Consider the following 10552-nt stretch of genomic DNA (forward strand, 5'->3'; position numbering starts at 1 on the left):
GTGTTTCTCCCCAGCGGTGCTGGAGGGGGGCGTTCAGAGAGTTTTTTTCAAGGGAATTTGCTCGTTCCTTGCAGGACGGGCAGCTCCGAGGTGGGATCACATAGGACGTGAGCAGATAGAGCTCAACTCCAGAAGGTGCAACCTGGGTGTGCAAACGCGTCCTTGGAGCTTGGGAGTGTTGGGGTGAGGGTCTGATGGCAAAACTAGGGTCTGGGTTTTTGGCCTTTTTTATTTTTAATAGCTGATTGGGTTTTCGATAGCTGCACTTACGGACATTTAACTCAAGGCTGGAAAACATCTGGCTTTTTCCTCCACTGAAAATACTCAGCATCTCCTGCCAGGCACCCACATTTACTAATCTCTTCTGACAAATTACTCTTGAAACCCTGAAAGTTCAGTGCCGTTTGTTTCCAGCTCACCTCCCCTCGCTGCTGAGATGCTGAGAACTTGGCCCCTGTATCTGGGATTCCTCGAACACGTTTCATGCAGTTACAGAAAGGGCTTTATTTGTCAGTATGATATCTACAGTTCATGCGTCGGTGATAGTACAGGTTTTTTTGGATTTTTGTTTCTATAGTGTTAGCATGCAGTTTAAATGCGGAGGGTCCAGGTGACCTCTTCAGCTTTGCAAGTCATCTCCAGAGCTCAGCTGCCCCTTTGGTCCCCAAACCAGCTCGTCCATGAACCAAGCGGGTGTTTTGGGTTTTGTGGAATTAAAATGTGCTGCTGATGCACCTGCTACTGCTGTTTGCTCAAACGGGAGACCCCGGGTGCCTGGGTGGGGGCAGAGCTCCCAACCAAGCCGGGGGGAAGGATGAAGGCAAATGCACCGTGTCCACGTGTGCCCCATCCCTCACCTCGCTGGTCCTGCCCCTCGCTGGCCTGCGCCAGCGGCCTCGGAGGACATTGGAAGCACCTTCAGAGACACCCGCGAGCAGCCTGCTCCTCAGCGTAGTTTCCCTCTCAGCTTAGCGGCTGGCGGCTGCTTGGCAGTAGCAGGAGAGGTTTTTGTACCATTAGCTTTATTACTGGAGCTGTTTGGAGCAGGAGGCTGCTGGAGGGGGGACAGATGGGGGAAAGCGTGGACTTGCTCCCCCCCCAGCACGAGGGCTGCTGGCAGCTGGGAAATCTCTAACCTGTTACCTGTGCAGCTCCCCACCTCCCGGGGCACCTCCCAGGGACCACCGAGGCCGAAAACCTGGCCCGGGATGAATCATTTTAACTGTGCTCGTTCTGCAGAACGTGCACCTGAAACCCTCCCAGCGGAGCTGGCTGCTCGAGGCCACGTTTTGGAGATGGGACGTGTCCCACCCAAAGCGGCGGAAGCGGCGGGCGGCAAACGCGGGCGGCACAGCAGCGCTCTGGAGAGCGGCGATCGGGGCCAACGGTGCCGAGACCCGTCCCCTCCCCGCAGGGAGCCGGGAAGGGGGAGCGTTTGGGGATGGACGGATCCTGGCCGGGCACCTGCGCAGGCTGTTGCTGGCGTACCCTTATTGCACTACTGCGGAAGCCGAGTCGAACCGTCAAGCTGCACTGAAATGGGAGCGAGAGTCTCCCCAGGAACGGGGGAGCACTGTCCTGAGGACGGGGAGGGGGCCGGGCTAGATCTCGATGATGGTGGCGCGCCGAAGGCACAGTGGGGCGTCCGGGGGCACCGCGTTCCGCTTGATCTCGTTCCCGTCCAGCCGCAACACCTGGAGCCTGGAGTAGTTCATGACGTCCACGACGGTGCAGAAGCTGCTGATGGAGAACTCTGCAGGGGAAGGAGACCGAGAGCTGAGAGCTGGCTTTGGCCCCAGCCTCCTTAACCAACCTTCATGACGTCCCGCTGGAGATCAGCAGTGTCTGGACAGACCAGACCCACAAAACTTCTGATTGCAACCAGGCCTCGGCATTTCCCCATCTGGCTCTGGAGGGCAAAGCTGGACCTAGCAGCACCTGGCCCCAGCAGCCTTCCTAGGAGCTCTCCGAACACCCATGTGCAAGGATGTGGGCCAGCGTCATCGGAGGTGATGGGGAACGCTGAGCCTGGTCTGGAGGTGGGTCTGGTGGGTACCGACCTCTGACAGTCAGCCTCTGTTCAGATGGGCAGGAAAAAAACGGAAGCGCCCCAGATCACCAATTATTCCTGAAAATTTTGACCAAACACCCTTCCTTCTTTAGGTAAAAGAGTAACTGATTCTTCTAGCTGGAGTGAGAAGGAGCCAATAACACTTTGTGCATATTCAAGTGTTTAAAAACCACATAACAGGGCACTGGCCCTGCTGCCGCAGCCCAGGCACTCGGCCGTCCTTCCCATCTCCCTTCCGCTGCGCTGAGAGCTAGCAGAAAAAAAGGGCAGCAGGATGGGTGGAGTCGTGTGAAAACACTGCTTTTCACTGGGAACGGTGTCTGCGGCCTTTCTGATGAGCCTTCACACGCTGCACCCTCCCGTCCCAAATTCCCTGAGCCGCTGAGACAGAAGTGGGACCACACAGGCAGCGCGCCTGGCAGGGAGGACGTCTCGGTCCCCGCGGGGCTTGGGCTGTGCAGGGGTGACCTGCTGCCAGCAAACACCCCCTCTCACCCCAGCTGGGGCACGTTTCTGTGAGCACGTCCTCTGCCCGGGGAGGGAAACTCAGGCACACGTTGGGAAGGCTTTGGAGCCTTGCTGGACTTTGGGATAACCACGTGGCTCGTGTCTCCCGGCCGCAGGGTGAGCGCGAGGCACCGGGGCAGTTGCGAGGAGGCTGCTCCAGTCCCTCCCTGCCTGACCGTCCCTGCTGGGTCTGGGTTCGGAGGGAGGACGTGGAGCACATTCCAGATTTTGTGCAGGATTTGGGAGAGAAGCGACCGACTAGAGGGCAGCAAAGCTCCAGGCCTTGGCGCTGCTTGGGGAACGAGCAGCTTCCCCGGCGCCTGGCGCTGCACGTCCACCGCAGGGAGCAGCCGGCCCGGGGAGTCGGAAAGGACCATGCAGAGAAGGACCAGAGCGCATCAGCGTCAAGTCCAGGGTTCAACCCTTAAACTCTCTATCGGGGCTGAACGTACCTATCTCACAAGGGCTGTGACGCTCCGCACGGTCGCTCTGAAAAGGCCTCAGAAGAGAGGCGTTAAAGGTCAGCTGTGAAACCCGCAGCTGCAAACAGACTGCTGCTGCATCCGCAGTAGTTTCATGGCATTTGTGGGCAGATTTTAACAGCTACAAATTTTGGAAGCAAACAGTTGGGAATCTGTTCTTGTTTTTGTATTTCTGTCGGTTCCCTGCTGCGGGGTTGTGTGTTTCCCCTGCAACAGCTGACGGCTTCACGAATGCTTCCTCATCCCGGGCCACGCGGCACGGCTTGCTCAGGGGCTTTCTCACCTCTCCTAGTCCTGACCTCGGGGTGAAAGAAGCAAGAGTGGATTTTTGCACGTTTCAGTATGTTTTTTGCAGCTGTTTTTATAAACAGCGACTCCAGGACAATCTGTTCCTTTTATTTATTTGTGTATTAAATGGAGTGAATTTTCGTCCTGGCAGAAGAAGCCGTGTTGATGGTTCTAATAAAGACGAGCTCCTGTCTGTCGCGGGCCGTGGCCAGCTGCAGGGGCGATGAGCGGATCAGCTGCTCAGACTGCGACAACCGCAGGGACGTGCGGTTCCCCAAGCGCCAGCTCCAGCAGAGCCACCCGAGAAAGCCGCATCTCTGACACCCACCCAGGGTGGGGGCATCTCTGACACCCACCACCCTTCTCTTTGGACAAGAGAAGAGGCAGGAAGGCCCCTCGCGGGTATCGGACACCCCTTAGGCACTGGGCCGGCGTGCTCAGGCTTGGTTCCCACCAGCGGTTTGGGGCCGTGGGCTGCATCCCGGGCTGTGCCGGGAGCCCGGCAAGGCTTTCCCACGCACAAGGGAGGGAGGGGAGAGGAGGGCAGCGCTGAGCAGCGACGCTCCTCCTGTAGCGGGACTTGTCAGAGCCCTGCACGAGGAGAGCTTGAGGCCACGTCACCCTGCAGATTATTGGAGGTTTGAGAAAAAGCCAAGGCAAAGCTGTATTTCCCTCCCAAGGCTGTGCATGCAGCTTCTGCCCACAACCGGTTTCTTGGGGGGTGGACTCTGGTGTCCCTCACGAGAAGATGCTGAGACTCCTGCTAACTGCTAGAGAAAATTAGTTTAATGACTTAATTGATCACTGCAAGTGTCTGCAGGGGAGTGTTGAAAGCTGGGAATTTTGGCTCCAGGTGTGTGCTGGGACACAGCAGACCCCATTCCTGTCTTGATAAGGGCAACCTGCAGGGCATAAGTCTCCCAAAATGCAGTTTCCTGCCCAGACCATTTCCCTGGGCAGCCTCCAGCAGGGAGGAAAAGACTCTGCCCTCATCACCCGATTGCTGCATTGGCCACTGCATTATTGCTACCCCGGCACCACCATGCTTGGATTGATGGAGATCTGCTCACCATTGATCTGGTTCCCTTGAAGGTAGAGGTTCTCCAGGTTGGTACTGACCCGCGGGATCTTCTGAAGCCTATTGTAAGAGAGGTCCAGCTCGAGGATGCTGCTGCTGTTGAAAGTGTTGGTAGAGAGACCCTGATTTGTCAGGCTGTTGTGGGACATCCTCACGTAGAGCAGCTTAGGAGAGACCCTGAAATAGTCATCAGGAACGGCGTTGATGTGGTTGTACTCTAGGTAGAGCTGCTCCAAAGCTATTGGGAGGCCATCAGGGACTTTCCTGAGGTGGTTGTAACTCAGATCGGCAAGGATCAAGGACTTGAGCCCTTTGAGGGAAGCTCCCATTTCAAAAATCTGGTTGTGGCTGAGGTACAGGGCTGTGAGGTTCTCCAGACCCTCCAGAGCATTGGATGGGACCTTGGAGATCTGATTGTAAGACAAGTGGAGCTCTCTCAGGGACCGTGGCAAGGGGCCAGGCATCTTGGTCAGGTTGTTGTTGTTCATGTATAACCTCTCCAGGTTTTTGAGCTTGGCAAAGACCCTCTTGCCCATCTTCTCGCTGGTGATCTGGTTGTTGTGCAGTGCGAGCCATTCCAGCTCCGTGGCGTTGTCGAAAGCTCCCTCCTGGACGGAGGTGATCTGGTTGTTCTGGAAGTAGACGTACTTCATCCTGGAAGGCACGAAGGGCAGGTACCTCAGATTGCGGGTGTCACAGTACATGGCTGCAGAGAAGTTAGGGGGGCAGTCGCACTCTTGGGGACATTCTCGGGACGGGGACTCCTGAGGTTCAGGGCCAGGCCCTGCCTCTGCGTCTGGAGCCGGAAGGTAAGAGTAAACATAAGGCGTGTTTTCGTCCTCATAGTATGGCATGTAGTTATAGGATGACAGCCGAGACTGTCGCATATAGTACTGTAACCAAGCCAAATCTTCATCTTCATCATACTGGCCCAGGGAGACTCCGCAGAGACCAGCAACTATCAGGACAGCAGCCCAACGCATGATGCTGACCCTGGAGGAACCTGTAGGGAGGAGGAGAAACATGGGGTGGGAGGGAGGAAATCATCAGCAACTTCAGGTCTGACACATATGGTAGAAGCAGGAGAGCTGTGGCCTGGGAATTCAAGGGTTTTGGGTCTCGTCTCAGCTCTGGTGCTGGGTTGGTGGCGCTCAGCAGCAGAGCTGGAGTAACAGGGGTCCTGTGTGAATCCTAGTAGGAAAAAAAACAAGTGTCTGCAAGTGTTTCCTCTGTTTGAAGTTACCATACCTCCACCCTTTCGCCTTGTGCTCTCTGGAAACCTCTATTTCAGTGGCTATTTGCTTGCAAAATCTTTACTACTAGTGCTTCCATCACAGCTGGGTAGAGAAGCGAGACTGGGGTCTTAGGCAGAGTATGTGCAAGGCAAGGCAACAACTCTGCCCCAAAATGTTTGCATGTGTATCGGCTATACACGGGAGGGAGGAGAAGGGACTTCACCACCCAAGCAAATGGGTGAGGGCAGGGCTGGCACTAAACTAAACTAAAACCCAGGCTCAATGCCTACTCGTTGCATGGATATTTAACACACGTGGGTCTGCAGGGTCCCAGGTCTGCAGCTCAGGGGGTGCTCGCAGCCACGGCCCAAGGCAGGGCCCCGCAACGCAGCGTCCCACTGGACACCGCAGGCAGCAGCTCCAGAGGAACCGGTATTTGAAGTGGTTCTCACGGCCCAGAGAGGGTGCGCGAGGCCGTGGTGGCCGGCTCGGTGAGTTCGTTGATTCAGATGGGTGTCATCTGACCGGGCTCTATTTCTGCTCCAAATGGAGAAAGGCAGGAGTTGCAAGAGCAGGTTGATGCAGACTGTGGCATGTTTCGATGGAGCTATATTTATACTACGCTCGCTCGCGATGTGATTTGCTGTGGGTTTCATCCAGCTCTCCCTTCCCCCACAAAAATGCAGGATGTTCATACTGCTAGCAACTGATGTGAATCCTGATAAACAAGTTCCGGCTTATTTTGAAATGAAGACTTTTAAGCCTAGAGTTTCTGAGTTCAGCTAATTCTCCTGACCCAACATCAAAGCAGTATCATCCCGCCGCCCTTTGAGGCTAGTGTGACGAATGGGAAAGGGAGCCAACGCAAAACCCTGAGTTCTGACTGTTTATGAAAATCAGTCTGTCTGGGGCTAAAATGCAAAAGAGAGAAGAGCTAAATGCTCCCAGGCAGCAGTTTCTCCCAGGCCTCCCCTGACTGTGGTTGCAAACCTATATGTCTAGCTGTCATGAGATGGGGGGGGGGGGGGGGGTCTGAGCAAGGGAGACAGTGGGCTAGTGCATGGGGATTTAGTCCATGAAGCAGAAAATCTTCTCTTCTGTGCTGTCCTTGTACCCCTTGGTCAGTCAGAGACACTCCAGGTCACCCGCTGCAGAGCCCCTTCTGCCTCTCTGGAGCGGGACCAGCTCACCCGGAGGGGATGCTCTCCGTGCCCCGCACGGCGTGCTGGCAGCCGGAGAGGACTCGAGCTACCACCCTGCACCCTTCCCTGGTGACTAACCTAGCACACGGGATCGCAAGCGAGAGAGACGGCTTGAAATGCCTCCAGGAAATGCTCTGTGCTGTGCTGTGCTGCTCAGAGGAGGAGAGGAGTCTCTCCTGCCTGCTGGCTCCTATATACGTGGCTGGGAGCACGGGGCTGCCGGCGTGCCTTCTGCCAGCTCCGCTCCTAGGGCAGGAGCACAGCCAGCACACGGGGCCGCATCCCTCCTCCAGGCTCTTGCAGGAAGGTCTGCTGCGCTGGAGGACCGTGTCACCAGCGAGCATTTCTCACCCATGGCTGTCCCTCTGGCTGTCTGGCACACCGGGACCCGTGTTATGTGACATGGGCAGAGGGTTCCTCGCCCCAGCATCTGCCCAAAACTCTCTCTTGGTGCTGGGGAAATCCAGGATCAGATGCTATGGCTGCCCAAGGGGGGTTGGCCGTGGGGTTGCAAGGTGAAACCTCACTGTATCCCCATCTCTGACCTGTCCATGCAAATGGCAAAATGGCTGTTTTGCTCATTTTCCATGCTCTGGCTGGCAGCACCCCGCAGCCGGGTCACCGGTGCCCCCGCAGAGCTGTGAGGGTGGAGCCCACTGCACCCACGAGGTGTTCCCACCCCATACCGGTGGCCTGCCCTAATTGCATCTTTGGGGGCCTGTTCCCTCCTCCCTCACCTAAACTGTTCTCCCGGGGAGCTGCCTGGATCGCTTGTGCCTGACCCGATGCACCCCAGCCCGGTGCAGCGGTCTGAGCGGTGGCGGCAGGAGGGTATTTCTAGCCCCGGTGCTATTTCTGAGCCCGACGCACAAAGAGGGCACAGTTCTGCTCCGAGCTGGAGCGTGTGCTGCCACCGAGGCACCCTGGAAGGCTGCTCCCCCTGGAAGAAAAGAGGGATTGAGGCCTCGGAGGGCAGGCAGGGCTCCCTCTCCTTCTCTTTTTCTCCCTCCTTCTCTGCTTTCCGCATGCTCTTGCGGCTGAGGCGTGGTGCTCGCGGATGCTCTGTGCATGCCGAGAGCTTGGCACTGAGGTGCTTGCAGACTAGTTTTTTCTCCTCCTCCCGTTCCAGGGCACTTTGCCTGGTAAAATACCAGAGCTGCTCTGCACAGGGGCTCCTTCCAGCCACGCCGATGGGTGGCTGAGCTGCTCGGCTGCCCGTGCCCGGGGGTCTCTCCGTGCCGGGCAGGACTGATCCAAGGGGCCCCTCGCCTTTCTCAGTGTGCCCCCTCCAATAAACTGCTAAACCTAGAGCCTGTCCTCAGCAGACACCATTTCTCCCCTGCCTTATTTAAAGGCTGCTTCTCCCATCCCCAGCCAGCTTCAGGCCCATTTCTGGGGTGGCATCTGAGCGGAGCATGCCAGCTACAATAGTATTTTGTCTCCAAATCTCCGTGTTTGCTTCCCAAAGGCTGCTGGTCTAACTGGGTCAGCTGCCTGCCGAGATACGGAGCAGCCTTCGGAGCAGGGGCATCGCAGCCTTTGGACAGCCACGGACTCTGCGGTTTTCCCCCCATCGCTGCTGTCTTCTGCCAGGCACAAACCAAGCTCCCCCCTTGCCCGGCCACCCTGGGCAGAGCTGTGCTTTGCTGGGAGGGGTGTGCGGGCTGGGGGGGCTGCAAGCAGGCACCTGCACAAGCCTGGGTGTCTATGGATATATATGTGCATCCCCCTGCTCGGCCTCCTGTGCCAGGTATGCAATGAGGTGCCAAGTGGAGGGGGCTCCCCGCAACGTGGACATGGCACCAGTGTGAGCAGAGCTGTGACACCCGTGCCGCTGGCGCGCGCTGCACGGGGCATCCTCGCTCAGCGTTGTGCCACCCGCCCAGCAAGGGTATGGAAATCAAGCTTAAAAAAAAAAAAGTCACAATAAATACAGAGTTGGACTTACCAAGCTAAGAGCCTCCTTCCCCAAGCGTGGCTGTTCTTCTCCTGGATCTCCCAGGTGTTCAGGAGCATGTGAGTGAGTCTCCCAATTTGCAAAGGCTGGTGCCCGCCCTAGATCCCAGATCAAATATTGTACTTGCAGGTCACGGGCTTGGCAGGTTCTTGGGGAGTGACCTCCTCGCAGCAGGCAGTTTGCAGGAGAGACTGAATAGACCCTAATGCTGCCTGACGTTATAAATAACCTGCTTTTTCTTTCCTCCCTCTCTCTCTCTCTCTCTCTTTCGTCTTTTCTCATAGGAGTGTTGGCACTTTTCAGGCTCTCTCTGTTTAACGAGTTAGTGGAATCAAGGATGTTGTTTTTAAAAGGGCTGTTGTCAGGTCTCCTGTGTTTCTCATCAGGAAGTGATGAGGAGGCCTCCGGCCAGATTAAAAAGATTTGGTTTTGAGGAGATGAGGATGTGATTTTTGGGGAGAAGCAAGAAAGTATCTTTAACTTTTGCAGTACCAGGGGACGAGATGTTAGCGGCTGCTCCCTGACTGCAGCCTGGGCTTCTTCCCCGGGAAGCCTCAGTTTATGCAGTTCTGCTGTTAAATATTTAGGATAAACATTTCCCTGAACGATAAGGCTGCAGCATCCAAGGTAAATAAATAGCCTACCAAAGGGCCTCTGTGACAGCAGGGATTTGTCTCGAGTTTGGCAGGAGGGAGATGCCAAGTTGGCATTTGTGCAGGCTGGGATGCTGTGCCCATCCGCGTGGGACCCTGCCGGGGCTCAGCTGGGGGTCCGCGTGGGGGAACCGGGGCTGGGGAGCGTGCACGGGGGCCGGGGAGCATGCACGGGGGTGACCTGCAGCAGGGCAGGGAAAGACAGAGGCTCATCGCCGCCCTGCCCCGGGGTACCGACCCGCGGAGCCGGGGAGCGAGCGCCCCATCTCCCGCGGGCAGCGAGCACCTCCCAGCCCGCCGAGCGCCCCGCTCGCCAGCCCCGGCCCTCGGCGCGTTTCGGCCGCGGAGACGTCTCCAGCGCGGTGGTTGAAGCATTTCCTCCCGCGAGGCAAGGAGAGGAGGAGCCGACCGCCCACCGGGCTGCCGCTGCCAGTGCCCCAGCTGCGGCGCGGGCTCGCCGAGGAGCCTGGAGTCACTTAGGGAGCTCGGCAGGTGCCAGACTCCCTCAGGGTGTTTTTGGGTTGGTTTTTTTTTGTTGTTGTTGTTTTTAACTCATTTTCCACTGAAATTTCCCAGCCAAAACATCCTCCCTGGGGAGCCTTGCAAAGATCCTTATCGCTCCGAGGTCCCTGTTGCGAGGAGAAGGAATGTGCGGGTGGATCGTGGACGGGGTGAGGGACAAGCTGTACAGTGGGGACTCTGCCAGGAAGCAAGTCTTTTTGGGAAGGAAGAGTGTGCCTGGAAAGCACAGCTCACTGTGCTGGGCCCGGATTCGCAGATGATTCAGAGAAACTCTTTCCTTAAAGTGAGAAAAGAAGAGACAGGGTGTCGCGCTACCTAAAAAGAGACAAAATCCCAGTAAAGCCGTGTGTGGTTTCACACTGTCTGCAAGAAACCCTGAGCCCCCGTGGCCTTTAATTCGGCAGGTAACCCCTCTGCTTCCTAGCCGGAGCGCAGCCGCAGCACGCGCGGGGGACCCGCAGCAGGGCTCTCGCCGCAGCCTCCCCGCCGGCGCGGGTGCGGAGGTGGTTTGCGTCTCTGGGTTGACGTGAAGAACAACCCAGCTTGGAGAGGCTTGT

General features: G+C 57.0%; 1 protein-coding gene across 1 annotated transcript; it reads right to left on the reverse strand.

The window, feature by feature from the left end:
• Window positions 1-479: 479 nt before the first annotated feature.
• FMOD (fibromodulin) lies at window positions 480-9663 on the reverse strand. The gene is made up of 3 exons (XM_026111704.2): window positions 8812-9663; window positions 4419-5429; window positions 480-1753 (listed from the first exon to the last, which is right to left on the reverse strand). The coding sequence occupies exons 2-3, from the start codon at window positions 5407-5409 to the stop codon at window positions 1602-1604; spliced, it is 1143 nt and encodes a 380-aa protein (XP_025967489.2). The 5' UTR covers window positions 5410-5429; window positions 8812-9663; the 3' UTR covers window positions 480-1601.
• Window positions 9664-10552: the final 889 nt, after the last annotated feature.

The sequence above is a fragment of the Dromaius novaehollandiae genome, chromosome 27, assembly GCF_036370855.1.
Source record: "Dromaius novaehollandiae isolate bDroNov1 chromosome 27, bDroNov1.hap1, whole genome shotgun sequence".
Classification (NCBI taxonomy): Eukaryota; Metazoa; Chordata; class Aves; order Casuariiformes; family Dromaiidae; genus Dromaius; species Dromaius novaehollandiae.